Genomic DNA, 26350 nt, shown 5'->3' with positions numbered 1-26350 from the left:
GAGCTTGTAAATCTGCTATTTTGGAATAATCATGGTTATAGCTAAAAAAATCTAAAATGACACAGTAGGCCTATGCCTTCCCGGATTGAAAAACACTCAGGTGACCAAGGGGATGTCTAGGGCCTTGTCAGGACCAGTGACGGAAAGTAACCAAGTACATTTACTCAGGTACTGTACTTAAGTACAATTTTGAGGTACTTTTACTGTACTATTACTAGAGTACTAGAGTATGTGTACATTATGGTATTGCTACTTTTACTTAAGCAAAAAGTAGCTGGTCAAGGACCCACTCATTCCATAATGTCGTGGCATGATTACATCTCGTTACGTGCCGGAGGCTAAGCCTGTTAGGGTAAATACTATAGAAATAGACCTCATTGTGATGTCATGAGGTCAGAATGTGGCTCATGGACCCGTTTCACATTTTATCCTTGTCTTTCCTGATTCTCTACACCGTTCTGGGGGAATAAAAAAAGCACAAATGCTATAACAATACTCATAAAAAGGATACATAAAACACATGGGCTATCTCCCAGTGGTCACTGTGTGGTCTTGTCGTTTTGCTGGTGGTGCACCGACTGTCTGTGTGGCTTGTGGTGCTTTGAGATATTTTCTTGTTAACCCATTTAGACCGGGGAAGAATCTGTGTCATTTTTAAGATTTATTTGGCTATTCAAACATAGCAGATCTACAAGCTTGTAGATCTGCTATTTTTTTATTTTTTATTGTGAAAATTAAGTGCAAATCTTTGAATATATATAAATGTTTAACTCAAATCTTTGCTTCTGGGGGTCCCTGGAAAAACATATTTTCATATGGGGGTCTGCGGCCAAATATATAATACATAATAATTGTGGGGGTCCTTGACATGAAAAAGCTTGAGAACCACTGATATATACACCAACATACGTTTTTTCAACAAATAATTAACTGTTAGGATTTAGAAGACATTAGAACCCCCCAGAAGCAAAGATTTTAGTTAAAAATGATCGCTTTAAAAATATATATTGGCACAAATGTTCACGTTTTTTTCAAAAATAGCAGATCTACAAGCTCGTAGATCTGCCAAAGAAATAAAAAAATGACACACAGGTGCGTTCCCGGTCTTAATGCGTTAACTGGCCCTTTAAAAATTGCACAATCACCGCATGGGAGCCGCGCCAAGTAAGGGTAATCAGAAGCTCATAACCAAGATGAAAAACACAAAACACATGGTAATAAATGTCAACCAAGGGCTTTTACATGTCAGAAAGAGAGGCACCATTAAGCTTCATTTAAACACAAGATAGATGGCTTGTTCTATCCCAGGCTATTGTTAGCCTGGGTTTGATATTCAAACAACCGTCTTTTGCGACATAGAGATCGTTGCTGTCGGGCAGAAACCTTGTATCTCCTTATTTCAGAATTAATGCCCTACTTCAGGGGTCTTCAGCAGGGGGTCCGGGACCCCTAGGGGGTCCTCAGAGTTACTACAGGGGGTCCGCCAAATCTTTGTGTGAAAGGAACTTCTTTTTTTACATGAACAACTTGAACCCTAGATTCCCTATTCTGAGGGGAACATTCGCCGAAAATAGCAGATCTACAAGCTCACAACGCCTCGCGCTGCGAGGCGTTGTGAGCTTATAGATCGGCTATTTTCGGTCAAGAGGTTTGGTGTAGAGGGGGGAAAAGAGCAGACCAAGTACAGAGCCAAAGGTCAAGTTTACTAAGTGTTGACGGTTTAAGTGGTTAAATGTCTGAAAATACAGTATATGAAGCTATCTATGAAATCTGTGAAGAATTTTTATCTCCAACACAATTTTATACAATATGTAGTGGGAGGGGTCCCTGCTTCATCTCTCTCTCAGCTAAGGGGTCCTTGGCCTGAAAACGTTGAAGACCCCTGCCCTACTTCATCTACAAGAGTGTCATACGAAAGTAGTGGAAAAAAGCTAATCTATAAGCTCTCAACGCGGTGCGGTGCTACGCATTGGGAGGTTGTACTGTATATGGGCTATTCTCACTATTTTAATCAAATAAAAAAATGAACTGTTTTCAGTGGTGGCAAAATAACTCAAATGTTTTACTTAAGTAAAAGTATCAATACTGCAATGTAGAAGTACTCCGTTACAAGTAAAAGTCAGAAATTCTAAATTTACTTAAAAGTACAAAGATATTGGTATCAAAATGTGCTTAAAGTACCAAAAGTAAAAGTACTACAATGTTTGAAAATAGCAAATCTACAAGCTCACAACGCTTCGCATCGCGACGCGTTGTGAGCTTGTAGATCTGCTATTTTCAAATAGCCTGGGTATAAAATAAAGCTAAAGTAGGTTAATGTATGTATGTTAATGTAAGTAACTAGTAACTCAAGTTTTCAAATAATTGCAGTTGAGTAAAAGTACACTATTTGCCTATTTGAGATGTAGTGGAGTAGAAGTAAAAGTATAGACAATTGGAAATACTCCAGTAAAGTGAAAGTACCTCAAAATGGTACTTACTTGAGCAACAGTACAGTACAGTACTTGAGCAAACTACTTAGTTACTTTACACCACTGACTGTTTTGGATATACAAGGTTTCCACCGTGACGGCGACGAGATGCTGCACGTTCTGCAACACAAAGGACTATTGAATGTACGAAGCCAGAGGTCTATGCACTCTTTTAACATCGCTCAGCTGACGTCTGCTTACCCCAAAACAACCGGGACTACAGAGCGGATAGAAAGTGATGGATGCACCTGAGAGAGAGGATGTGAGGACACTAAACGTCCGCTCCTACACAGGGGCATCGTTTAGGGTCCCGAGGGGGGGGGGGGACGGCAACTGTCACCCCCTGGCGTTAGCGTTTAACCTCAAATTCAGTCCTTTTGTGCAGTTTTTTTTCGCCACCCCTGAACGACTTTTTTTGTGTTTTGTTTGTTTTGTTTTTTTGCAGCCATACATTTATGGTGTCTGTGGTTTTCAAACTTTTTGTGCCTACTGTAGCACACCAAAGGGCAGGTCAAAATTTCAAGGCACACTTCTGTATTCATATCCATGCAAAATAGCCTCTATAAACACGTGTAAAGTAACTAAGTACATTTACTCAAATACTGTAATTAAGTACAATTTTGAGGTGCTTTTACTTTACTAGAGAATTTCCAATTTTCAATACTTTTACCTCTACTCCACTACTGTACATTTCAGAGACAAATATTGTACTTTTACTCCACTACAATTATTTGAAAACTTTAATTGCTAGTTACTTTGTAGATTTTGATTATTATTACAAAACACACAAAGCACTTCAGCCCTATATACATTTCAGCCATTTGAAAATAGCAGATCTACGAGCTCACAATGTGTCGCATCGCGACGCATTGTGAGCTTGTAGATCGGCTATTTCCAAAAAAGTTTTTTTAATACATTTTGAACTTGTGACTGTACAATGAGTACTTTTACTTTTGGTACTTTAATTATATTTTCATCCCCAAACTTTTGTACTTTTACTCGAGTACATTTTTAATACGGGACTTTTACTAAACAGAGTATATCTTCATTGCAGTATTGATACTTTTACTTAAGTAAAACACCTGAGTACTTTTTCCATCACTGATAACACGTTCATCACTCATCTCACTGTATATAAATGTCAAAAATAGTCTCCATGGGGTGACTAATCGATAAAAATAAAATAAAAATTTGGGGTGAACTATCCCTTTAAGCCCTACTTTCACACATCTTCAAAAGTGTCAAACACAGCGTATCCGCGAGGTCACACATCGTGTGGGGCGATGTGCCACGCGTTGTGAGCCTCAGCAACACCCGTTTTGGAACCTCTAAGTTCACGGCCTTCTCCATTGATGAGATTATCATACTCAAAGCAAGGCCGTGATACTTAAATGTCAGTCAGTAAAATATTTTAATGGTAAGTAAGAGAAAGGTATGAAGGAGAGGGTTTCTTTTCCTCCTCTCATGGTTTGTAGACCCCAGGGGGCCACTGAGAGATCTTTCTTGTGAGAGCCAGGGCCCCCTTGTGCCGCGTCTTAAATCTCTCCTTTAAAGAGGTTTCAGTTTGTAGACGGTGGAAGGAGTCAGGGGTTATCCGTGTCACCAAGACACTGCCCCGTACGTCTAGACCTAGTTTAACATCCATTTTTCAAGACCTCCCAGTATGTCCAGGATTGTGGAAAACTCTGGCCCTATGGGTGTTTTAATATGACCTACTGTATTATGGTATATTAAACCGCTAAGACCGGGAACGCATCTGTGTCATTTTTTGTATTACTTTGGCTGTTAAAAAAATTGCAGATATACAAGTATCTGCAATTTTTTTAATTTTTTTTGTGAAACTTTGTGCAAATCTTTGAATGTATACTTTTTAAAGCGAACATTTATACTTTGCTTCTGGAAGTCCCTGGAACAAAATATTTGACAAACGTTCGCTTAAGAAAATATATATTTTAAGATTTAAGATTTGCACACATTTTCACGATTTAAAAAAAAATAGCAGATCTACAAGCTCGTAGCGCGGCACTCGGTGAGCTTGAGCTTGTATATCTGCTATTTTTTTAATAGCCCAAAGAAATCTTAAAAAATGCCCCGGTCTTACTGGATTAAACAATTTCTCGGTTAATCAGAATAAGAATTTCCTAAAGCCTTTTTTTTACATTTTCATTTGATCTCTGCACGCAGTCTGGAGGTGTGAAAGACAGACCTACTGTTCTTGTACTGTACTGTACTGTACTGTACTGTACTTGTCAGCTGTCAGCTTAGAGTTGACCATTTTCAAACGCCGGAAAAAACCTGGCTCTGAGTCAAGTCAAGTCACATTTATTTGTTAGAGCCCTTAATCACCGTCACAGTCTCAAAGGGCTTTATTGGGCCCTGCGTTTGACAAAGGAATTTAATGGTCTAATTGTGGGGTTTGTACCCATTGATAGCCCAGTGGTTAGTTCACCCCCCAACAAACATGTATAATAATAATAATAATAATAAACTTTATTTGTATAGCACCTTTCATGACATGAAATGCAGCTCAAAGTGCTTTACAGAGCAAGGATACAATTACAGTTAGAACCAATTTAACAATAAAGCAAACAAAAATAAAATAAAATAAAATAAAAGCAGTAAAATGCAGTAAAATGCAGTGGCCCTCGCCACTACACAACTACAACACAAATGGATATAACTTAAATGTAGTGACCACTGTCCTCTACAACACAGCTAAAGAAATATCCACACTTCACACAATTGCCAATATTACATGTGTACCTTGTGTACCTTAGTAATATATCTTCACACAATTGTCAATATTACACCTTAGTAATATATTTTCACTTAGTAATATTACACCTTAGTAATATATTTTCACCATGTTTACCACGTGTGGACTAGCCCAGGGGATCTGCTAACTTATCACATCCAAACCACACACCGTACACCCCTGAGAATGATATCGGGGTTATACAAGATATATAGAATAAACATAGACAAAAGGATCTGCCCTGGAGGGTCCACAACGTGTCAACGTGCCCCAGAGGATAATTCACTAAATCCTCCGGATGGAGTTATCAGACTAAAAATAAAATAAAATAAAATAAAATAAAAGCAGTAAAATGCAGTAAAATGCAGTGGCCCTCGCCACAACACAACTACAACACACACAATTGCCAATATTACATGTGTACCTTGTGTACCTTAGTAATATATCTTCACACAATTGTCAATATTACACCTTAGTAATATATTTTCACTTAGTAATATTACACCTTAGTAATATATTTTCACCATGTTTACCACGTGTGGACTAGCCCAGGGGATCTGCTAACTTATCACATCCAAACCATACACCGTACACCCCTGAGAATGATATCGGGGTTATACAAGATATATAGAATAAACATAGACAAAAGGATCTGCCCTGGAGGGTCCACCACGTGTCGACATGCCCCAGAGGATAATTCACTAAATCCTCCGGATGGAGTTATCAGACTCTTGTCTTTTAACTACCGTGACTTTCTCTTCCACTCACACAAAACAAAAGCAAAGGCATAAAACAACATTAAAATAGGGAATACAGTGAGGAATTAAAAATCAACCAAAGAATCAGCTAAAAGCAAGAGTGAAGTAATAGGTCTTGAGCTGTGCTTTAAAGCTATCGACAGAGGCTGCCTGTCTTAAGTGTAGTGGGAGTTTATTCCACACTGTCGGTCCGTAAAAGCAGAATGCTGCTTCACCGTATTTTTTATATGTCATTGTAGGCACCTCGAGCAGGTCAGCACTTGAAGACCTGAGGGCCCGGTTTGGAACATATCTCTCTAGGCAGTCGGAGAGGTAGGAAGGTGCCAGACCATTTAGAGCTTTATAAACTATTAAAAGAATTTTAAAATCAATCCTAAAAACAACCGGGAGCCAGTGTAGTGAAGCTAGAACTGGAGTGATATGTTCTCTCATCCTGGTTTTAGTTAAAATTCTGGCTGCCGCATTTTGAACAAGTTGTAATCTGTCAGTTGTTTTCTTTGGCAGGCCAGAGTAGAGTGCGTTGCAGTAATCAAGCCGAGAGAAAACAAAAGCGTGGATCAGCGTTTTTGCATCGTCTAACGACAGATAATCTCTAATACGTGCAATATTTCTAAGATGAAAGAAAGCAATCTTGGTGACATGATTAATGTGTGTATTGAAATTCAATTCAGAATCGATAATCACCCCCAGGTTCTTTACTGTGGTGTTACTTTCTACAGCCAGGTTACCAAGTCTACTTGTTATTGATTCTCTCTGCTCACTGGAGCCAATTATGAGAACTTCTGTTTTATCCTCATTTAGCTTAAGAAAGTTCTCACTCATCCAGCATTTTATACTGGACAGACAGGTCAACAATGGGTCTAAAGCGCAGGGGTCGTCTGGAGCTACTGAAAGATACAGCTGGGTATCATCAGCATAGAAATGGAAGTTCACTCCGTGATCGGCGATGAGTTCTCCCAGCGGTAGTATATACAGGGAAAACAATAAGGGACCCAGAATTGAGCCCTGTGGAATACCAGAACAGATGTTGTGTTTGTCTGAGTCAAAGTTAGCTAGACTGACAAAATAGCTTCTGCCTGTTAGGTAAGAGTGAAACCAAGACAGGGCTGTGCCTGACAAACCAATCCAGTACTCCAAACGTTGTAGTAGAATTGTGTGATCAATCGTATCAAAAGCAGCGGTTAAGTCAAGGAGTAGGAGAACAGATACATTTTTGTCGTCAGCGGACACCCTAAGATCATTAATTACTTTTACAAGTGCTGTTTCTGTACTATGACCTTTCCTGAAGCCAGATTGGAATTTGTTATGAACCTTATTGTTCTGTAGGAACACATCCAGTTGATGAAAGATAGTTTTTTCTAAGACCTTGCCCAAAAATGGCAGATTTGAGATTGGTCTATAATTACCCAGCACCAATGGATCAAGGTTGTGTTTCTTGAGTAGCGGCCTGACTACAGCCGTTTTCAGTGAGTCTGGAAAGACGCCTGAAAGTAGAGAGCTGTTTACAATTTTTAGGATATCTCCAATAACACTGTCTAAAACCTCTTTGAGAAACGGGGTGGGTATTACATCCAGTGAGCAAGATGATGATGTCATCTGTGATATAGTTTTACGGAGTTCCTCTTCATTAATTGCGCAGAATGATATTAGGCTTCCTCTGGAGGGATCTACATTTTTGCACCATGCACCATTTGCCGCATTTGCAGTGCTAGCAGCAGCATTCATAATACCAGCTCGAATGCTAAAAATTTTGTTTTCAAAAAAGGATGCGAACTCATCACACTTAGCTTTAGAAGCAGGGAGCGACTCCTTATAAGCCTGGGGGGGGTTTAAGAGATGTTCAATGGTAGAGAATAAGACTCTGGCATTTTGCTTGTTGTCATTGATAATGCGTGAGAAATATGCCTGCCTTGCCAAGCGCAGTGCTTTGTTATAGGCCACTGTTGACTTCTTAAAGATCTCTAGGTGGACAGTGAGTTTGTTTTTTCTCCAAATTCGCTCAGCTTTACGACATTCTTTCTTGAGTGAGCGCATGTGCTCATCAATCCAAGGTGTTACTCTAGAGTTAAGTTTCTTTTTAGTTTTCATAGGAGCCACTATGTCGAGAGCTGACTCTAATTTGAGATTAAGATGTTGAACCATATCATTCACTGAGGGAGCATCAAGTAGGGGGGGCACCTGCACACACGCCAGATGACGAGGAAACTCGTTTGCTGCAGATGAGATAAAAAAACGTTTTTTTATAGTATATTCTGTATTGTTTTTCCCTAGATCAGAGACAGTCATATTAAAACACAATAAATAGTGGTCTGTTAGTTCGGGCTTATCAATAATACTGTCAACAGTGATATTCAAACCTTTAGTGATCACCAAGTCCAGGGTATGGCCATGTTTATGTGTTGGCCCAACAACATGTTGAATAAAGTCAAAGTTGTGCAGTAACTGTAGGAAACCCATAGCCACAACATCCGAAACAATGTCAACATGTAGATTAGCATCTCCAGTAATCAGAGTTCTGTCATAATTAGTGGAACAGATAGATAAAAGTTCTGATATTTCTGTTAGAAATAAGGCTTTGCTGCACTTTGGAGGTCGATACATACTAATCATAAGCACAGAGGATTGACTCTCCAATATGGTGGCCTGGTATTCAAATGATTTAAAACTGCCGAGGTTTGGCAGAGGTTTGAATTTTAAAGTGTCAGAAAAGATATTCGCCAGACCACCTCCTCTTTTTCCCTCACGTCCTGAGTGAATGAAACTGTACTTTGGTGGGCATGCTGCAGCTAGGGGCACCGCTCCATCAGATCCAAGCCAAGTCTCTGTTAAAAAAATAATATCTAGTTTCTCTTTACAGATGATATCATTTACAGAGGAAGACTTGTCATTAAGTGACCTGATGTTAAATAGGGCCAGGTTTAGCTTCAGGCATTCAACTATCTGGCTGTTGCCTCTACAGGGAATGCGTGTTAAATTTGCTATATTTGCAGAGTGTTTAAAGTCACTCCTTGTCCCGGAGGCTCTATTTGAGATAACAGTGGAAATATTGTAAACCTTGTTTTCTACAAGGCTAACTGAAATAGCCTTGGGCCCAGACATGATTTTGGCTATGCATAATGGACCCTGCCTATCTCAGCAGTCAAATGTATTCTCTAGACGTAGGGAAGCCGACAGGACGTTCTTGTTCTTGCACTGTTCTTGACGTTCTTCGACGTTCTTCACAAAAAAATGGATTACACAGTAAAACAGCACAATAATTCTCTATTAAAGTTGTTCTTTGTCCACGACCGATTGGGAAACACAGTAATTAGGTCGTGTTCATTTCTATCGTCCAGATCTGGGGGGATTTCTGACCATTCTCTCATTCCTTTAGGCATGTGTAATCTATAATCGGTTGTTGTGCGTTGAATGCAAATCAGGGAGATTTCCGTGGGTCTGATTTTGTGTGAAGTCACTCTGCCAAGCAAAGGAATTACCCTCTGGATTATAAGCCAAATTCCATTCACCTCCAAATACCTCGTATTGTACCGTTCCTCCAGTGAACCCAGCAAAGACCCAAATGTGCAGACTCTGCGGCTCTTGGCCATTATTACTGCCACTGCCGAGCTTAATTCATACTTTGCTGTCACACGACCCAGCCGTTTGACAAAAAAAAAAAACGTCCAAAGTATAAATTAGGCTCCTCTGAACCTCTTAATTGGCAAGAGGGACAGTCAAAAACAATGCTAATGCCGGCATTAGGCTGTAGTTGAAAGGTGTTGCGTTGGACTCAGTATAGTACTCACTGCTTTGGACGTTAACTGTGCCGGTGGAGTTGTCTCTCCCGAGAGGGTTTTCCACCACGCATGTATAATTCCCAGAGTCCTCCAGTTTTGCTTTGCTGATTTTGATGCTGGAGAATTTCCTGTGGGAGAAACACACACACGCACACACACACACACACACGCGCACACACGCGCACACACGCACACACAAAGCTGAGTCGGGGGAATCGGGGTGAGTAAAGAAGTGGCATGGAAACAAAACAAGTGGAAACAGGGGACAGGTAGACACTAGACAGTAACATGGGGGACAGGGCAGGTGACCCCAGCATGGCAACAACAACACTTGTGTATCGTTGATGTCGGGGGGGGGGGGCAGACACCTCTTATCTCCACGTTCAAACGTTTGGTGTTATTGCGTAAATGAACGAACGCCCTACTTGATCATACTACAGCAGTCACACTAAAAGCAGTGGGTTTTCAACCCTTCTCACATCAAGGGTCCATTATTTATTTGGGCATTTGAGCCACGGACCACCACCGCTTTGATGACATTTATTAGACTCTCTCCAGACCCAAGAATATTTTGTTATCGTTGGATAAGATTTTGTCCTCAATTCCATGCTGCATTGATGTTGGTGCCATAGGAGAGATATAACAGGGAAAACGTTGATCAAAAAACCTATTCTTCTACATTCTCTAATTGTGTAGAGCTCTTGTAAATTAAGTCAAGTAGATGTTTAACAATAATTTAACTCTTGAGAGCGTAAAATGAAACCAAATGGACCCGTGAGGGTCCATTTGGTTTCATTTTACGCTCTCAAGAGTTGAAGATCTATAAGGGTCCATTTGGTTAACAACTCTCCATCATTTTAGCTGGGGACCACCTGGAACCCCCTCAAGGACCACTGGTCGTCCCCGGACCGCTGGCTGAGAACCACTGCACTAAAGTATCAAAAGTATCTGCAAGCTCGAAACGCAGGTCGAATCGTGTAGATCTGCTCCTTTTGCTATTTTTGAATTTGAATTCTGAAAAGTAACAGTTTTGGACTAAATCAGGTTTCCGCCCGGCAGAGACGCTATGGTGTAATATGACTCTCGGGGGTGAGACAGTGTTGAGAGAAAAAAATGTAATTTTTACTCTTATGCACCTCTACTCAAGACGTAACAATAATAGTATAATAATAATAACCTTGAACCTTCAGGCCTGAAGGGGATAAAGTACCTAAAAACAGTTACTCTTGGATAGACACGACTAACATCGTATTACATTATATGCACTGATGCCATTATGAGTTCCTATACTCTACTTGTGTGGTATGGAGGTTTTTGCATAGGTGTTAAAACTTAATAAACTAAACTGCTCGGCTGCCTCCCCCCCTCCCTGCCCACCTGCAGATATTCAAGCTCAAAGCACGGCGCTCGGTGCCGTGCTATGAGCTTGAATATCTGCTATTTTTTTTAATAGCCCAAAGTATAAAATAATGGTTATAGCTACAAAATCTAAAATGACGCAGTATGCGTTCCATGATTGAATGGGATTGAGAGAGGACTAAAGACCTACTTTTTTTAACAAAGCATTTTGTTTTACTGTAGCTACACTGGTTTTACCTCATGTTTTAAATGTTTTGTTTCGGTTTCTTAGATCTTTTATAGTGGTGCGATGATTAATTTGTTTTCTCTTTTTTTAACGCAAATGCTTATTGTAGCACTTTGAGTCACATGTAAAGTGCATTATAAATCAAATCCATTATTATTATTATTGTTATAAACACAATTGTTACAGGTTTCCATGACTATACCACATGTGTTAGGTTGGGGGCATTTAGGTTGAATGGGAGTTACCTATTATAATTTAAAAAAGTGTCTAGTGTCTATAGTAAATGTTATTTGTAGAGAGGTTTACTATCTCCAATTCAACTGTGAATTAAATGTAGTGTAAGTGATATTTTTGGGGGGTTAAAAACAAATACCAATAGAGGTACAGTATTTAACACTTATTTTAACAAATAAACAGCAATTATTGTACCTTCAAAGCGATGACAAGTTGTATGCGGTTTGGGTTGAATTGAATTGAAAAAAAATAATAATCAAACTGACAGGTTCAGGCCATGTCCCAACATAAGAAACGAATTAGAGTCTCATCACTGCATTCACTAAACAAGCTTTCAAACAAGCGCCGTGACCCCTGGTCACCTGGAAAAGACATTAGCGGAGACTTCAGATATTTAACAACCGAGCGGTGACTTGGGTGGCACGCGTCTGTTGTGCTCTCGCCACATGTTAAACGTGTCCAACTCTCAACGGGTGATTTGTACTCACTGGTTGCTCCTTATTTTGATCCCTTTGCTTTTCTTGAGCTCGTTGCCATCTTTGAACCATCTGTAGGTGGGGACGGGGTTCCCCGTGGCCTCACACTTTACTGTGAGCTTGGCTCCCTCGTCCACTATCGACTGAACCTTCATCTTCTTCAACTTTGGAGCAGCAGCTAGAGAAGAACAAAAAAAAAACAGATGAGAGATCAAATTTATGCTAACGACTTAAAAACCTTACATACTTTGTTGTGCCTCAAATAGCAAAAATAGCCGATGTGCTGTTTTCACAGAATGTTTGCCAAACGTTTGCCTATTTTCGCTGAAGTTCATAAATTTTTTGCCAAATGTTCGCCTATTATGACATGCCCAGCATAGGGATTCTAAGGTTCATATGGTTGTTGTTTGTTTTTTTTAATCATTTTTTTGTTTTTGTGGGGAGACAATGAGAAAGAAAGAGGCACAGATGTAGAGGCAGAAAGAAAGGAATCAACAGAGCCAAGTGGAGCCTCTGTGGACCGACTGTGGGAAGCGTCTCATGCGACCAGATGTGGTCACCAGAGATGTTATCGACTCCTCCACAGACTAATAAACAGCACTGAATTTCACCTCCTCTTTGACTTTGTCCACAAGCAAACAAAGCAAATGCACTGAAAGACAAACAGCTAGTACACAATGTTTAAACCCGTCACTGGCAAAAACTAGCAACTGAGATGTAATATGAACAATGGGCTGGACAGGTAGTATAAACAACTAAAGCAGCTCTTCTCTAACGTTCTCAGATGAGCTAAATCCACTGATACGCACATTTCAATACAGACGTCTGTTAGACATGTTAACCTTGGCGTCTCTTCAGTGTTTTTTCATCATATCATTATTACCCTCTACCCCCCCCCACACACACACACACACACACACACAAAAAGCAGATCTACAAGCTGACAACAGTTCATTGTCATACAACAAAGTATATACTGTAGGTCTTAAGCAGGTGATGAAGCACAGAAATAGACGCATCTGCTGTGCTGAAGTGTCCTTGGGCAAGGCACTGGAACCTCTGAATGCACTGAGCGAGCTCCATGGTGTGCCACTCTGTGAATGACCCTGTGTTTGAGCCTCTAGTCTGGTACTTCTTCAGAGTCTGGATGGTGGATGGAGTCAACGACACACTGCACACTGCACATCAGAAATTAACCCAAATTAACTGCACCTGTTTTTGTCCTTGTCCTACACAACCATGATCTTTGGCTTTTCCAGGGATGCAGACAGAGGTGAGCTGAGGAGACTGCACACCAACTAGCTCTCAATATTATTTTTTTCGCACACTTGGTTTGAGCCCCAGGGTGCTGGGAACAATAGAAACATGAGTGTTTCATGCAAGCTGTGCAAATAATTATTAAGCGTTTTCAATGGCAGCAAATAGTCGTCGTCAATTGTGAAACTGTAAATAAACTGCATATTGGATCTGTTATCTATTTATGTGCTCTGTGCTTAAACCAAACTCTTCGTCAAGGTTATTGTGAGTTTACGTAACAAAATAACCCTGACTCTGGTTCCTAATAACCCTGACTCTGGTTCCTAATGACAGAGAAAGAGGATCCAAGGAGGAACCTGTAGGAATCTGAGCTTATCCTACTGAAGCTGGGGGATTTCGTAAGTCAGAAACAAAACAAAAGGAAAACAAATCTACGTAAACAAGTGATTACATTTTCCATTCATCGCACTGGCAGATTTTTGCAGTTGTTCCAAGTGAAAAGTTTGACTTATTTAGAAGAAAGAAAGAGAAAAAAAACCTTGCAAGAATTGCAGTTTCCACAGGGGGACATTATCTTAAAATATTCCAGATTTCCTTCAGACTATAGGGGTGGTTTCGCTAGAAAAGTGGTCAGATTCCATTAGAAATCACAGACATTATCTGGTTGTGTAACATGCTGGTGTAATGTCTCAACACGCGATAGGAAAACAATAAAAAAATAAAAGAAGCCACTTGGCCAGCCGACAGCCAGACGCATGTTTTGGATGACGATGTTTTTTAAGGGTTCAGCAATTTAGATAATGCGAACAGAGGTCAACCTCGGGGATGGCCAGGGTGTGCTCTCTGCCTACAATCCCCTTTGCATCTCTTTTAGCTGTCTCTCCCTGCCTCTCATGCACCCATACAGTACGACGGTATACGTAGTATCAGTGGTGGAAAAGAACTAAGTACATTTACTTTACATTTACTAGGGGGTCAGCAGTGGCTCAGGGGTAGAGTGGCCGGGTAGAGTGAACTGGAAACTGCAAGGTTCCCAGTTTGATCCCGGGCTGGGGGGCTCCCCCAGAGTTAGTGTCGAAGTGTCCTTGAGCAAGACGCTGAACCCCTAATTGCTCCCGATGAGCAAGTTGGTGCCTGGTTGGCATGGTTACCTCCGCCATCGGTGTATGAATGTGTGTGTGAATGGGTGAATGTAATGCACAATCTATGTAAAGTGCTTTGGATAAAAGCGCTACATAAATGCACAATTTACTTAAGTACTGTACTTAAGTACAATTTTGAGGTATTTGTACTTCACTTGAGTATTTCTAATTTCTAATACTTTTACTTCTACTCCACTACATCTCAGAGGCAAATATTGTACTTTTACTCCACTACAATTATTTGAAAACTTTAGTTTCTAGTTACTTTTCGGATATAAATTATAATATTGTAAAACATACATTAGCCGCTTTAGCCCTATTTTATACCTAGGCTATTTTCAAAACTTTTGGTACTTTAAGTACATTTTGATACCAATACTTTTATACTTTTACTCAAGTAAATTTTGAATTCGGGACTTTTACTTGTAACAGAGTACTTCTACATTAGAGTATTGATACTTTTACTTAAGTACAACATTTGAGTACTTTTTCCACCACTGCATGCACCCATACAGTACGACGGTACGTAGTACACACACGCCTTATCGAATTAAGCTGTAATAGTCTTAGTGACTTCCTCCTCAGAAACAGCCATCGCTCTGTCTCGTCTGTGGAGCTTGAAAATCACCACTGTGTTTGCTCAGGGTGACCCAGCTGAATGCTTTCTACAGTGTGCCATGCATTATCCCTCGGAATACCCAATAACGCAACAATGACAAGCAAAATGAGGTATGCTGCGCACGAGATAATGAGTTCAATTAGACGTTGCAATGGGGGTGCACCAGAATTATCCCCTGGTCGTCCTCGTTTGTGAGACATTGGCCTACTTTGCAGACCTGGTAAAGGCAGCGCATCCCAGCACTAAATAGATCAATAAAAACTGAGAGATGCTTTGCTTAATGGAATACTGTATGGTGATGTTTTAATGAGTATGGCCACAAAATAGCTCATATGTTTGATATGTGCATGGCATTTGCAACCAATTTCTCATAAAGGACTTTTGATCCATTTAACAACTTTCAACCTGGTGTCCCTATTTTGGGCATGTAACTATAGGCAAAATGCTCAAAAATGTCAAAAAAAATAATTTTAGATTGGCTATCGCTATTTGTCATGCGGTGAAGTATACAGTAGGTGGTCAGTGACTTTGACCAGTTTCACTTTCAAAACCTTTGCATCATGCATGATGTCACACAAACAGAATGCGGCACACAACACCAATGGTTTTGATAATGTGGATATGAACAAACTTGTTATATCAACAAAACGCATCGCATTCTGTTTGTGTGACATGTATGATACTGTTTCCCTGTATGATACTGTTTCACTGTATGATACTGTTTCACTGTATGATACCCCGTTTCACTGTATGATACCGTTTCACTGTATGATACTGTTTCACTGTATGATACTGTTTCACTGTATGACACCGTTTCACTGTATGATACCGTTTCACTGTATGATACCGTTTCCCTGTATGATACTGTTTCACTGTATGACACCGTTTCACTTTATGATACCGTTTCACTGTATGATACTGTTTCACTGTATGATACTGTTTCACTGTATAATACTGTTTCACTGTACGATAGATACTGTTGCGGGAGCCATTCCACGTCAATTCTGCAGAGATCTGCAGTGCTTATTAGCGATCCCGATTCAGCTCTCCGTCTTTGACAGAATTACTAAAATACAAACAGCAGATGCCTTTTTGAAGCCGTTAATGCCTGCTAGATATGGATACAAAGCAGATGGCCCTGTCTACTCCAGGCAAGCCCACACTGAGTGCATGGGATTGCTCTGTGCTGTGTCTGGTGATGGTGTGTCATCTGCATCTCGGCTCCAAAACTCAGCACCGACACCCTGCTACTTTTAGAATAATAATACTGATGATTGAAACAAAAATACACATATACTGCATACTTTAACCACTCAGACCCACTATGCTTGACCTGAGTTGGCACTCTGCTTGGAGCATAGTTTTTTTCCCCTCTACACCAAATCTCTTTGTCAAACATAGCCAAACTATATGCTCACAGTGTGTTTCGGCTAATGTTCCCCCCAGAATAGGGATTGCTAGGGCTCAACCCTGTTTCCCTGTGATTATGCACAAACCTACAACCAATAAAGGGATTCAGATATGCATATACAATACTGCAAGAAAGCATTATGGGCAATAAAGAAACATTTTTTTTCATGACAAACAGATCAAAGTGATAAAATAAGAAGGCACATCTGCTGTACAGATGCTAGGCAACTTTGAAGCTCAAACAATATTAACAATAGCAACAATATAGATACTGATAATAACACCAGTACTGTCTGTTACTAATATACTGTAGTAATAATATTATGCCTGAGAGAACGCGACCTGATGGCTCAACCAGTTTGTACACAAACCACACAGGCACAGCAGACCTTGAGCTTTACACTGAAACTGTGACCTGTGTCACATGCATGGCTACACTCTATACACCTCCATTCTTCCTATCATTAATCACTGTGCCATAAGCAGAAATGCCCTGGAGATGATTTCAATAAAACCATACTTCTATGAGGAAGAAGAGGGCAGTACCTCACCGCCATTGATTATATCTTCTCAGTTTGCAGATATCTGCCTATTCAATTTCTGGCTTTTTAAAAATGAATTTCAACTGAAAGTAACTGAAAGTTTCAACTGCTTGGGTTTCCCTCAGCGCACTCGTTACTTTACCTTTTGCACCTGTGTAGAGCTATTAGTACAAAGTTTTGTTATAGGCCCTGTCTAACTTATTTAAGAAAAAAACACTGACTGATCTCCATGACCTTAACAGGCAAATAAAGAGAATAAAAAGATAACTTTGAATGCCAGCTTGATAAGACCAAATAAACCACTGAAGCTTGAAGCTTTTGTTTCAGTCATGCCATGACATCTCTGTGTTCTTTCTGAACAACAAGAGTGTCATCTTATCTTATTCCTTGACAGCGGTTTCCCAACCTTTTCTGGATCATGGGGCCCACTCGAAAGTCTCGAAAGTGTTCACCACGGCCCACCCATCTGACCACTTAACACTGCAGCGATTTGGCTGCCGTGTTAAAAATGGGTGCATTTTCAGAGCTTATTTTAATGATCAATAGGTTGTGTTCCAGCTTCGATCGATGGAACTTAATGTAGTACTTAAGTTCCTATTTATTGGTATCACAATGAAAAACTGAAGGCTTTTAAACCAGTGGTTCTCAAACCTTTTCATGTCAAGGACCCCCAAAATGATATGTATTATTTTGGGACCCCCATCTCAAAAGATTTGAGTAACAAATGTTGGCTTTAACAATATATATATGTTCAAAGATTTGCCACACATTTTTCACGATTTAAAAACAAATAGCAGATCTACAAGCTCATAGCCCGAGTGCCGCGCTATGACCGTTTCCCACAAGCTCATAGGGACCCCAGAAAGGGGCCCCACTTTCAATATCTCGATGGCCCATCAGTGGGCCCCCGACCAATAGGTTGTGAACCTCTGCTGTAACACTGTACAGTATGTATTGGTTTCGACCCACTGAAGCACCTTGGCTGGCTCTCACATACAGTAAGACCAAACATATAAACGTCTCTGCCAGGTGCCTTCTCAGGTAGCATGGGGAGTTTTATAACACTTTATTGCCTAATAGCTAAGAGTCGCTTCTACGGTTTCAGTCTTTGATTACAAATAGATTAGATTTTGCCCAGTTTTTCCAGTTGTGATAAAGTTCCCCATGTTTTTATATTAACAGTAGCGTTTATGTCACGATATATTTAGATGTGCCGACAGTTTTAAGTGGTCCAGTTGGATGCAGACTTAAAGAAACTGTGTTTTCGAGCTCTTGCATTTAGCTAAATCTGACTCGTTTCCAAACGGAATCAAAGACAGTTCAACGTCAAACCAGAATAGCTCCCATACAGCCGAGATGAATGCAAGAGCACTTTGCCTTTTTAGTTTAGTAGATGCTGTTCATTATATTTCAAAATTGAAATTCAGCCTTGAAGAACATAGCATGAAAGACGTAACCGAATGAACCCTAGCGTCTCTATTCTGGGCGAACATTCTGTGAGAATAGCACAGATCAGCTATTTTCAGCAAAGAGATTTGGCATAGAGAGGGGGGAAAGGTACTGTACTTAGGATAGAGCTCTGGGGGACTCCTGTCAACCAAGTAGGGTTAAAGTAAAGGCCGCAGTGGTGGGAAAAGTACTCAAATGTTTTACTTAAGTAAAAGTATCAATACTGCAATGTAGAAGTACTCTGTTACAAGTCCCGAATTCAAAATGTACTTGTGTAAAAGTACAAAAGTATTGGTATCAAAATGTACTTAAAGTACCAAAAGTAAAAGTACTAAAGTGTTTGAAAATAGCCGATCTACAAGCTCACAACGCGGTTGTGAGCTTGTAGATCGGCTATTTTCAAATAGCCTAGCTATAAAATAGGGCTGAAGTGGTTAATGTGTGTTTTATAATATAATCCTTTATATCTGCAAAGTAACTTGTAACTAAAGTTTTCAAACAATTGTAGTGGAGTAAAAGTACACTATTTGCCTCTGAGATGTAGTGGAGTAGAAGTAGAAGTATTGAAAATTTTACCTCAAAATTACAGTACTTGAGTAAATGTACTTAGTTACTTTACACCACTGGTAAAGGCCTTGTAAATCACAAGGCTCGCTGCCTTCTACAGCGTCACACGTTGTGATGAGGTAGAAGTCAGTGAGCCTTGTTGGTACAGAAGTTGAAATTCTATACACCTTATTGTACCAAATGGGAGATTTGGCTTGCACCAGCCCATAACATTTTATTGGGTAAATATAAACTATAAAGATAAGACAAAACCCTTCTTTGCTAACGTAGTTGTGTATCCTGCATCTTACTTGCATGAGCACATGGAGACCATTCTTTCTTTGAGTCTGCTTGAGCAAAGAGCAATGATATAACTTGCACCAAGAATGTGTATCTAATAACACATAAACTACAAGTCAAGGCAAAGAGCATATTGCTCTGTAATTATAGACTAATGGCCTTCATCTACTAATGGATGACATACACTACTAATAGACACATTTTATGTGGAGAAATGATCAAAGTCTACCTCATTTTCAAACATGTAAGAATAAACCTTGAACTTGTCAACAAAACAAGGTAACAATTAACATTAGCTACAGTTTATAATGGAATCGAAGGACCATACCTGTGGTCAGGCCTGTTTTAGCCCATTGACAACAAATCGTAGTGTATAAACTTGACATTAACGCTCCCTTCATTTCAGTATGGTAAGAAAATGAACTTGCAACAAATGACATGATTGTGTTTTAATCCATTACGCACGCACACTTATTTGAAAAGTCTAATCAAAAATAGGCGCTGGAGAAAAGATTGATGCATGAATTAAATTCAAACGTCAATGACTTGATGTTCAGCCAACGTTTTAATGACTTTGGAGAGATGCAAAATCTAGAAACAAAGTCATTAACTGAAAAATTGCCCACAATATACTGTATGAACTACGCAATGACATGACCTGCACTTATTTCAGTACGGTCCCTTAAACCATTAGAGTGACATGTATCACATTCATGAATAAATAATGGTCCAATCTTTAAGTGGAGCTTCCAGTGCATTGTAGAGCTTCCAGTATGTTCCCTGGTTGCAGTGAACCAGTGTGTCCATAAAACGTACTTTACTATAGACTATATTGAGCTCTCAGGCAAACTGCAGGCATCACGAGTGACTTATGGAGTGAACGTTTAAAAACTCTGCACAAATAAACAGCGCTTACATGATTTATACACACCATCACCACTGGATTCAGCCCCGTGTCTATTGCCTGAGGAAAGCCTAGTGAGCCATAGTCAGACGGCGCGGGGAATCAGGTTAGACAGAATGTAAAGAAGACTGCGACATACTTCACCTCAACACAGGTCCCTCCTTGCCAAACAAATTAAACAAGCTTTGCCCTTGCCTGGAGACGTTTCAGAATAACACTGCACTCATCATTGGCTATTCAAAACAGATGCGTGACTTCTCTACAACATGGAGTAGGCTTACACTTTTTTTTTTTTTTTGGCTCTCTGCGTCTACTTCAAGCATGGTATGGCTCCTTTAGCTTGCGCATAACAAGAAGGTAATCATTGTTAAGTATGTATCACTTTCACTTAGAATCCAGTTAAAAAGGTTGCATGCGCTTAATGTGAAAAGGCAGTTTCAATACCAATGCTCGACGCAATCTAAGAAAAGAAACTTGAGCCTGAAACACATTAGAGGAATCAGAGGGTTTTGGCTCCCAAAAGTGGGATCTGACAGAGCCAGAACAACTACTCGACTGTATAATGTATGCGTATTTTGTCATTGGCCTCACTAGTGCCAGCCAGGGCCCTGAGGATGGTGATGTTGGTTGGTCTTTTCGTGTCATTTTTCGATTTGAGCTAAAAAAAAAATATTATTTTACACTTTGGCTATTCAAAAATAGCAGATCTACAAGCTCATAGCGTGGCACTCGGTGCCGCGCTATGAGCTTGTAGATCTGCTGTTTTTGAAAAATCGTGAAAATGTGCAAATCTTTGAATATATGTACCAAACAACAAATCTCAAAAACCACTGGCAGGGGATTGCCATGGAATTTGCCGTGCACAGTCACGCTCCTTTGAGGATAGACCGACCCTATGATTTTGGTGACCCCAATGGCCTTTCCTAATGAAAGAACATGCACATCCAATCCCAAATAAGGCAGGTGCTGAGCAGAAAACTAAACAGATTTATTTCTCTAATGCCACCCGGAGGCCAAAATTTGCACTTGAACACAAGATATCTCGAAATCCAATGGACAAATTGCCATGAAACCTACTGCGCTCAGCAACGATGAACCCTACTGATTTCGGTGACCCCCATGGCCTTTATTTAGCACCACCCTTAGGCCAAACTATCCTCTTGCACACATCTGAAAATATAATAGACAGACTGCCATGAAATTGTTGGTGCTCATCCAACCCTGGAGGAGGAATCCTAACCATTTGAATGGTCACCCATGACCATACCTCTGGTGCCACCCTCAAAAATGCCACCTTTGCACACAACATATCCCAGAATCTAATGGCAGATTGCAGGATGAACGCTGCTGACTTTAGTGACCCCCATGGCCTTTCCTTCTGCACCACCCTTTGGCCAAACTTTCATCTAAGTGTGAAGAGCAACAAGAGTCATGTTTGTTTCCGAAGATCAGATCAGATAAGATAAACCTTTATTGATACCTGGAGGGGAATTCAGGTGTCATGGCAGCAACAGCAGAGACAGTGAACCCCCAGGAGGTGCAGTGCACTGTAAGAGGAACAATCAAGAGTCAGATTCTGACACTAGACATCTGCACTGGGTCTCTGAATGAATGAGACTTACTGTCTGTATATACTGTAAGCTATCAATAAAATATCTTATATTAAAATTGGCTTAAGGGAGGACCAGTCGGCGGGCGGGCCAGCCGGCAGACCACGTCGTCACGCTTAAGTCACGATGACTCAGCCATACAACCAGAGTACTTCCCAATGCAGCTACAGCCAGATATGGAGCGTATTGTCTAACCTCAATGTGTCGTCATGATGGCATCAGGCACAAACAAATCATTCAGCTCCATATATGGGCACAGAAAGGGAGCATGCCCATATATGGGCATATACCGATGACATCAGCGATCTCCATATATGGCCATAAAAGGGACAAGGACTGACAGATACGGAGATCTCCAGGGGCATATTGGTCGGATTGGGAGTGCGACCGTAGGTGCGAGGGCCGCGTAGTGGCCCGAACCTCTGGCAGTCTATGAATATGAGTCTAAATGTGCAGTCTATAAACAGTCTATCCTGACGTCATGATTCATGTCAAATGTGCATCCCAGTGTGAAACACTTGACTAGAGCCACCATACAAAACAAACCTGTCTAAACTGCTAATAAATAATTTACTTTTGAAGAATACCAAGCTTTGGCCCAACAAGATATTTGATTTTATGTGATATCAGCTAGCTGGGGTTCCTCCAGTGTTCAACCACAGCTGTCTGATTACAGTAATGTGACCATTTGTTGCGCATGACACAAAAATCTGTGTGTGGGAGTGGGATTAGGACCAGAAGCTGTTTGAAACGACTTCGAACACTTTTCAAACAGCTAACAGTCTAGCATCTGAGACGTTTAAGAACAGATGATGCGCAAAATGAATTTGTACAGTTGAGCAATTCATTGTTTCCGCGGGCCATGTGTGCACATCGCTAAACAAATTAAGTGACCAATAGTGACCCAGAGGTTTGAACTATAACTGATGCTTTGTAGTTGCAGAAGTTGCGTAGGGAACTCGCTGGACAGATGCTGATTAACACCCCCCCCACAACCAAGCTACACACATCTACACATCTGTGGCGTGACAGCAGGGGTGGAAAAAGTACTCAAATGTTTTACTTAAGTAAAAGTATCAATACTGCAATATAGAAGTACTCCGTTACAAGTAAAAGTCTGGAATTCAGAAGTACAAAAGTATTGGTAACAAAATGTACTTAAAGTACCAAAAGTAAAAGTACTAAAATATTTGAAAATAGCTGATCTACAAGCTCACTCGTTGTGAGCTTGTAGATCGGCTGGCTATTTTCAAATAGCCTATATATAAAATAGGGTTAAAGTGGTCAATGTATGTTTTATAATATAATGATTTATTCTGCAAAGTAACTAGTAACTAAAGTTTTCATATATATACTGTAATTGTAGTGGAGTAAAAGTACAATATTTGCCTCTGAGATGTAGTGGAGTAGAAGTAAAAGTATTGGAAATTGGAAATACTCCAGTAAAGTAAAGAATACCTCAAAATTGTACTTAAGTACAGTACTTGAGTAAATGTAGTTAGTTACTTTACACCACTGAGAATGAAACACCTATAGATTACAATTAAAAGTGTGGCCAAAACTGAAAATACACCACTTGAAATAAGAATTGTCCTTATAGTCTCCGCTGTCTACCTAGTGAAGAATTATTGTCTGAAACAAAACAGTTTATTTGTCAAGGCAAATGGATGTTTCCATTGTGCCAGTGTGGAGCATAGCGAGGCAAATTTCAACTACAAAAACCCTTTGAAAAGCCTGTGTTAACAAAAGCCCGATACTGGGCCGTTTGAAGCAGAACAGCAGCTGTGGACATGGGCTATAAAAGTCACATTCTAGAATAGATGCCTATCCTGTGTGTCAAGGAGCTAATGCCTTGGGGAACAGTTGGAAAATTCAGCACTCACCCCTAAGAAGGGTTAAAAAAATGAAGCGAGTCGCTTGAGCTAACAATGAGTTGCTTGTGTTATGGCCTTAACATCATTGTTTTACCTCTAAGGGGCTGGAAAAGGAGGTCTTTTTGAAGCACCCCTTTGTGTTTTCTTTTCCAGACAAAACATTCCAGATAACATTCATGTTACTGTATGTCACACACACGCTGCTTATTGTCAAAAGGGCATCACATCGCGTGGCGGGACACACACACAGCACCGGGGACTGGCCCACACATAGGATACAGTAGTGGTTCTCAAACTTTTTCATGTCATGGACCCTCAAAATGATATGTATTTGGCCGCGGACCCCCATCTGAAATATTTTGTTCCAGGGACACCCCCAGAAGCAAAGTTTTGAGTTACAAATGTTCGCTTGAAAAAAATATATATATTCAAAGATTTGCACAAAATTTCAAGACTTTTCAAAAAATAGCAGATATACAAGCTCATAGCGCGGCACTCGGTGCCGCGCTATGAGCTTGTAGATCTGCTATTTTTGAATAGCCAAAGTAAACTAGGTTAAAAACAAATTGATGCTATATTAAAACATTTTGCTGGGGCCCCCCTGGTACCCCCCCAAGGACCCCCTGGGGGTCCCCGGACCCCACTTTGAGAACCAATGGTGCTACAGTAGTGGTTCTCAAGCCTTTTAAATCTCAAGGACCCCCATTTTTGATACTGTATGCATTAAAGCCAACGTCGGACCCCCGTAACTCCGAGAGTTACCGGTATACAAATTGTTCCATTTGTACACCCACTCCCAGACTTACAGACCAGTAAAGGCTCTATTTTCATTCCTTAACTATCGATCATTTAGCCCGGCCGGGAGTCCCCCCTGGAACCCTCTCGAGGACCCCCGGGGGTCCCCGGAGCCCACTTTGAGGTCCACGGCCTGCAGCAGTACACTCACCACTGTGCCACATCTGTTTCATGCTGCGAAATACATCGCTTTCAAATAACCCATGGAGGGCTCAATTTAAAGCTGCAATCCATAACGTTCATGTCCTCCCAGGGACTAATCTGGGTCTCCCCCCCCCCCCCGCCCCCGCATGCTGAGAGACCGCGTTTCTACAACTCTGCCAGTAAGAGACCCCCATCTAGCCAGGGGAGATATTGCACTATGAGCTTCAGGCAGTATGAGTTGTCAACTAAGTACTGTAGTTCTACCTGACACCAAGACAACAAGTAACTATACATTTACTCAAGTACTGTACTTAAGTAAAATTTTTAGGAATTTTGACTTGACTGGAGTATTTCCAGTTTTCAGTACTTTTACTTCTACTCCACTACATCTCAGGCAAATATTGTACTTTTTACTCCACTACAACTACATGAAAACTTTAGTTTCTTGTTACTTTGTAGATTTTGATTATGAATACAAAACATACATAACCCACTTCAGCCCTATACACATTTCGACCATTTGAAAATAGCCGATCTGCAAGCTCACAAGTGAGCTTGTAGATCTGCTATTTTCAAAAGATTTTTAAAGATTTTGTATAGATTTGAAAACTTGTGAATGAGTACTTTCTACTTTTGTACTTTAAGTATATTTTGATACCAATACGTTTGTACTTTTACTCAAGTACATTTTTAATTGAGTATTTTTCCGCCACTGGACACCACATCCAACCACTGCAGATGTATTAGGCATATTGCATTAACAGACTCTAACATACAGATTGGTTAAAATAAAGTTTTAACGATACAATTATGATTTAATAATTAAAATAAGTTCTGGATTGCCGCTGTAAGCTATTTAGCGCTACTCTGACAATTTCCAGCAATCATCTTTTGGCATCTTACAATGACGGTTAGTCTACTATACTAAAGAAACAGCTTGTGCTTACCACTTGGCAAATTGTTCCTAATTTCAACAACAAAATGTGCAGCCAAAGGCGTGAAATGATAGCAGTTAGCAGTTATGCTAATCAAACAATATGTTAGTGTTCATTACACAATCATCTCATCTCCACCTAATGTCCAGATACCAACCTGGAGTTAAGATTGTTTCCAATGTGCTTAAGTGCAATTTTACTAGTAAATAATGCAATTTCCTTATAGCACTGAGAGCTTCACCTCTTAAGGCAATTGGCGTTACGTTTCTGGTCGTATAATCTGGTCAGGGCCCACGACTTGTAAGATCTGTGACCGTGTCCGTGATTTCTGTGACAGATTCTAAGAAGGTGGCGTTCTCGTTGACCGACTGTAAAATAAATATTTTTTACATTAATGCTGTCACCGTCACCAAGAAAACATCGTAATCACCCTTTCCTCTTTATGAGACTCTGGATAAAAAGCTATAGGAGCGTTCATCTCGTGGGATTTAAAAGGCATCAACTGCTTTTAAATGCGCTTTCCACTTCCCAACTTGTAGTTGGTAATTAACGATGACAACTTCAACCCAGCATTCCATCAGGATGCGACACTGTTGACAGGGTCGATTAAAAAGAAAATAGCCTTTTAGATCCAGATTGTTTTTAATGTACTCAAATATCTTTAAAGAGAAATGTTTTCATTTGAGTACAATTTAACTTAAGTAGCAATATGCCTGTTTGAGTAAAATATTTCAAAATGAAATTAGTAGAAATAATTGAGTCTTTGCG

The 26350-nt window shown here is 40.2% G+C and overlaps 1 protein-coding gene and 1 long non-coding RNA gene across 4 annotated transcripts in view; one reads left to right on the top strand and one right to left on the bottom strand.

Moving 5' to 3' along the window:
- Positions 1-26350, top strand: part of LOC308089742 — a 376982-nt gene that overhangs the window by 188068 nt on the left and 162564 nt on the right. The window lies entirely within an intron of this gene.
- Positions 1-26350, bottom strand: part of nrg2a (neuregulin 2a) — a 106954-nt gene that overhangs the window by 71884 nt on the left and 8720 nt on the right. For all 3 annotated transcript variants that reach the window (XM_080434626.1, XM_080434628.1, XM_080434627.1), the window contains exons 2-3: positions 12068-12233; positions 9770-9888 (exon numbers count right to left, since the gene is read on the bottom strand). In XM_080434626.1, the coding sequence (XP_080290752.1) occupies positions 9770-9888; positions 12068-12233 (285 nt within the window). The remainder of the gene's footprint in view (positions 1-9769; positions 9889-12067; positions 12234-26350) is intronic.

Source organism: Gymnoscopelus braueri (genome assembly GCF_963280865.1).
Source record: "Gymnoscopelus braueri genome assembly, chromosome: 8".
NCBI lineage: Eukaryota > Metazoa > Chordata > Actinopteri > Myctophiformes > Myctophidae > Gymnoscopelus > Gymnoscopelus braueri.
The sequence above is the reverse complement of the archived record's forward strand: the minus strand, read 5'-3'. Positions and strand labels throughout refer to the sequence as shown.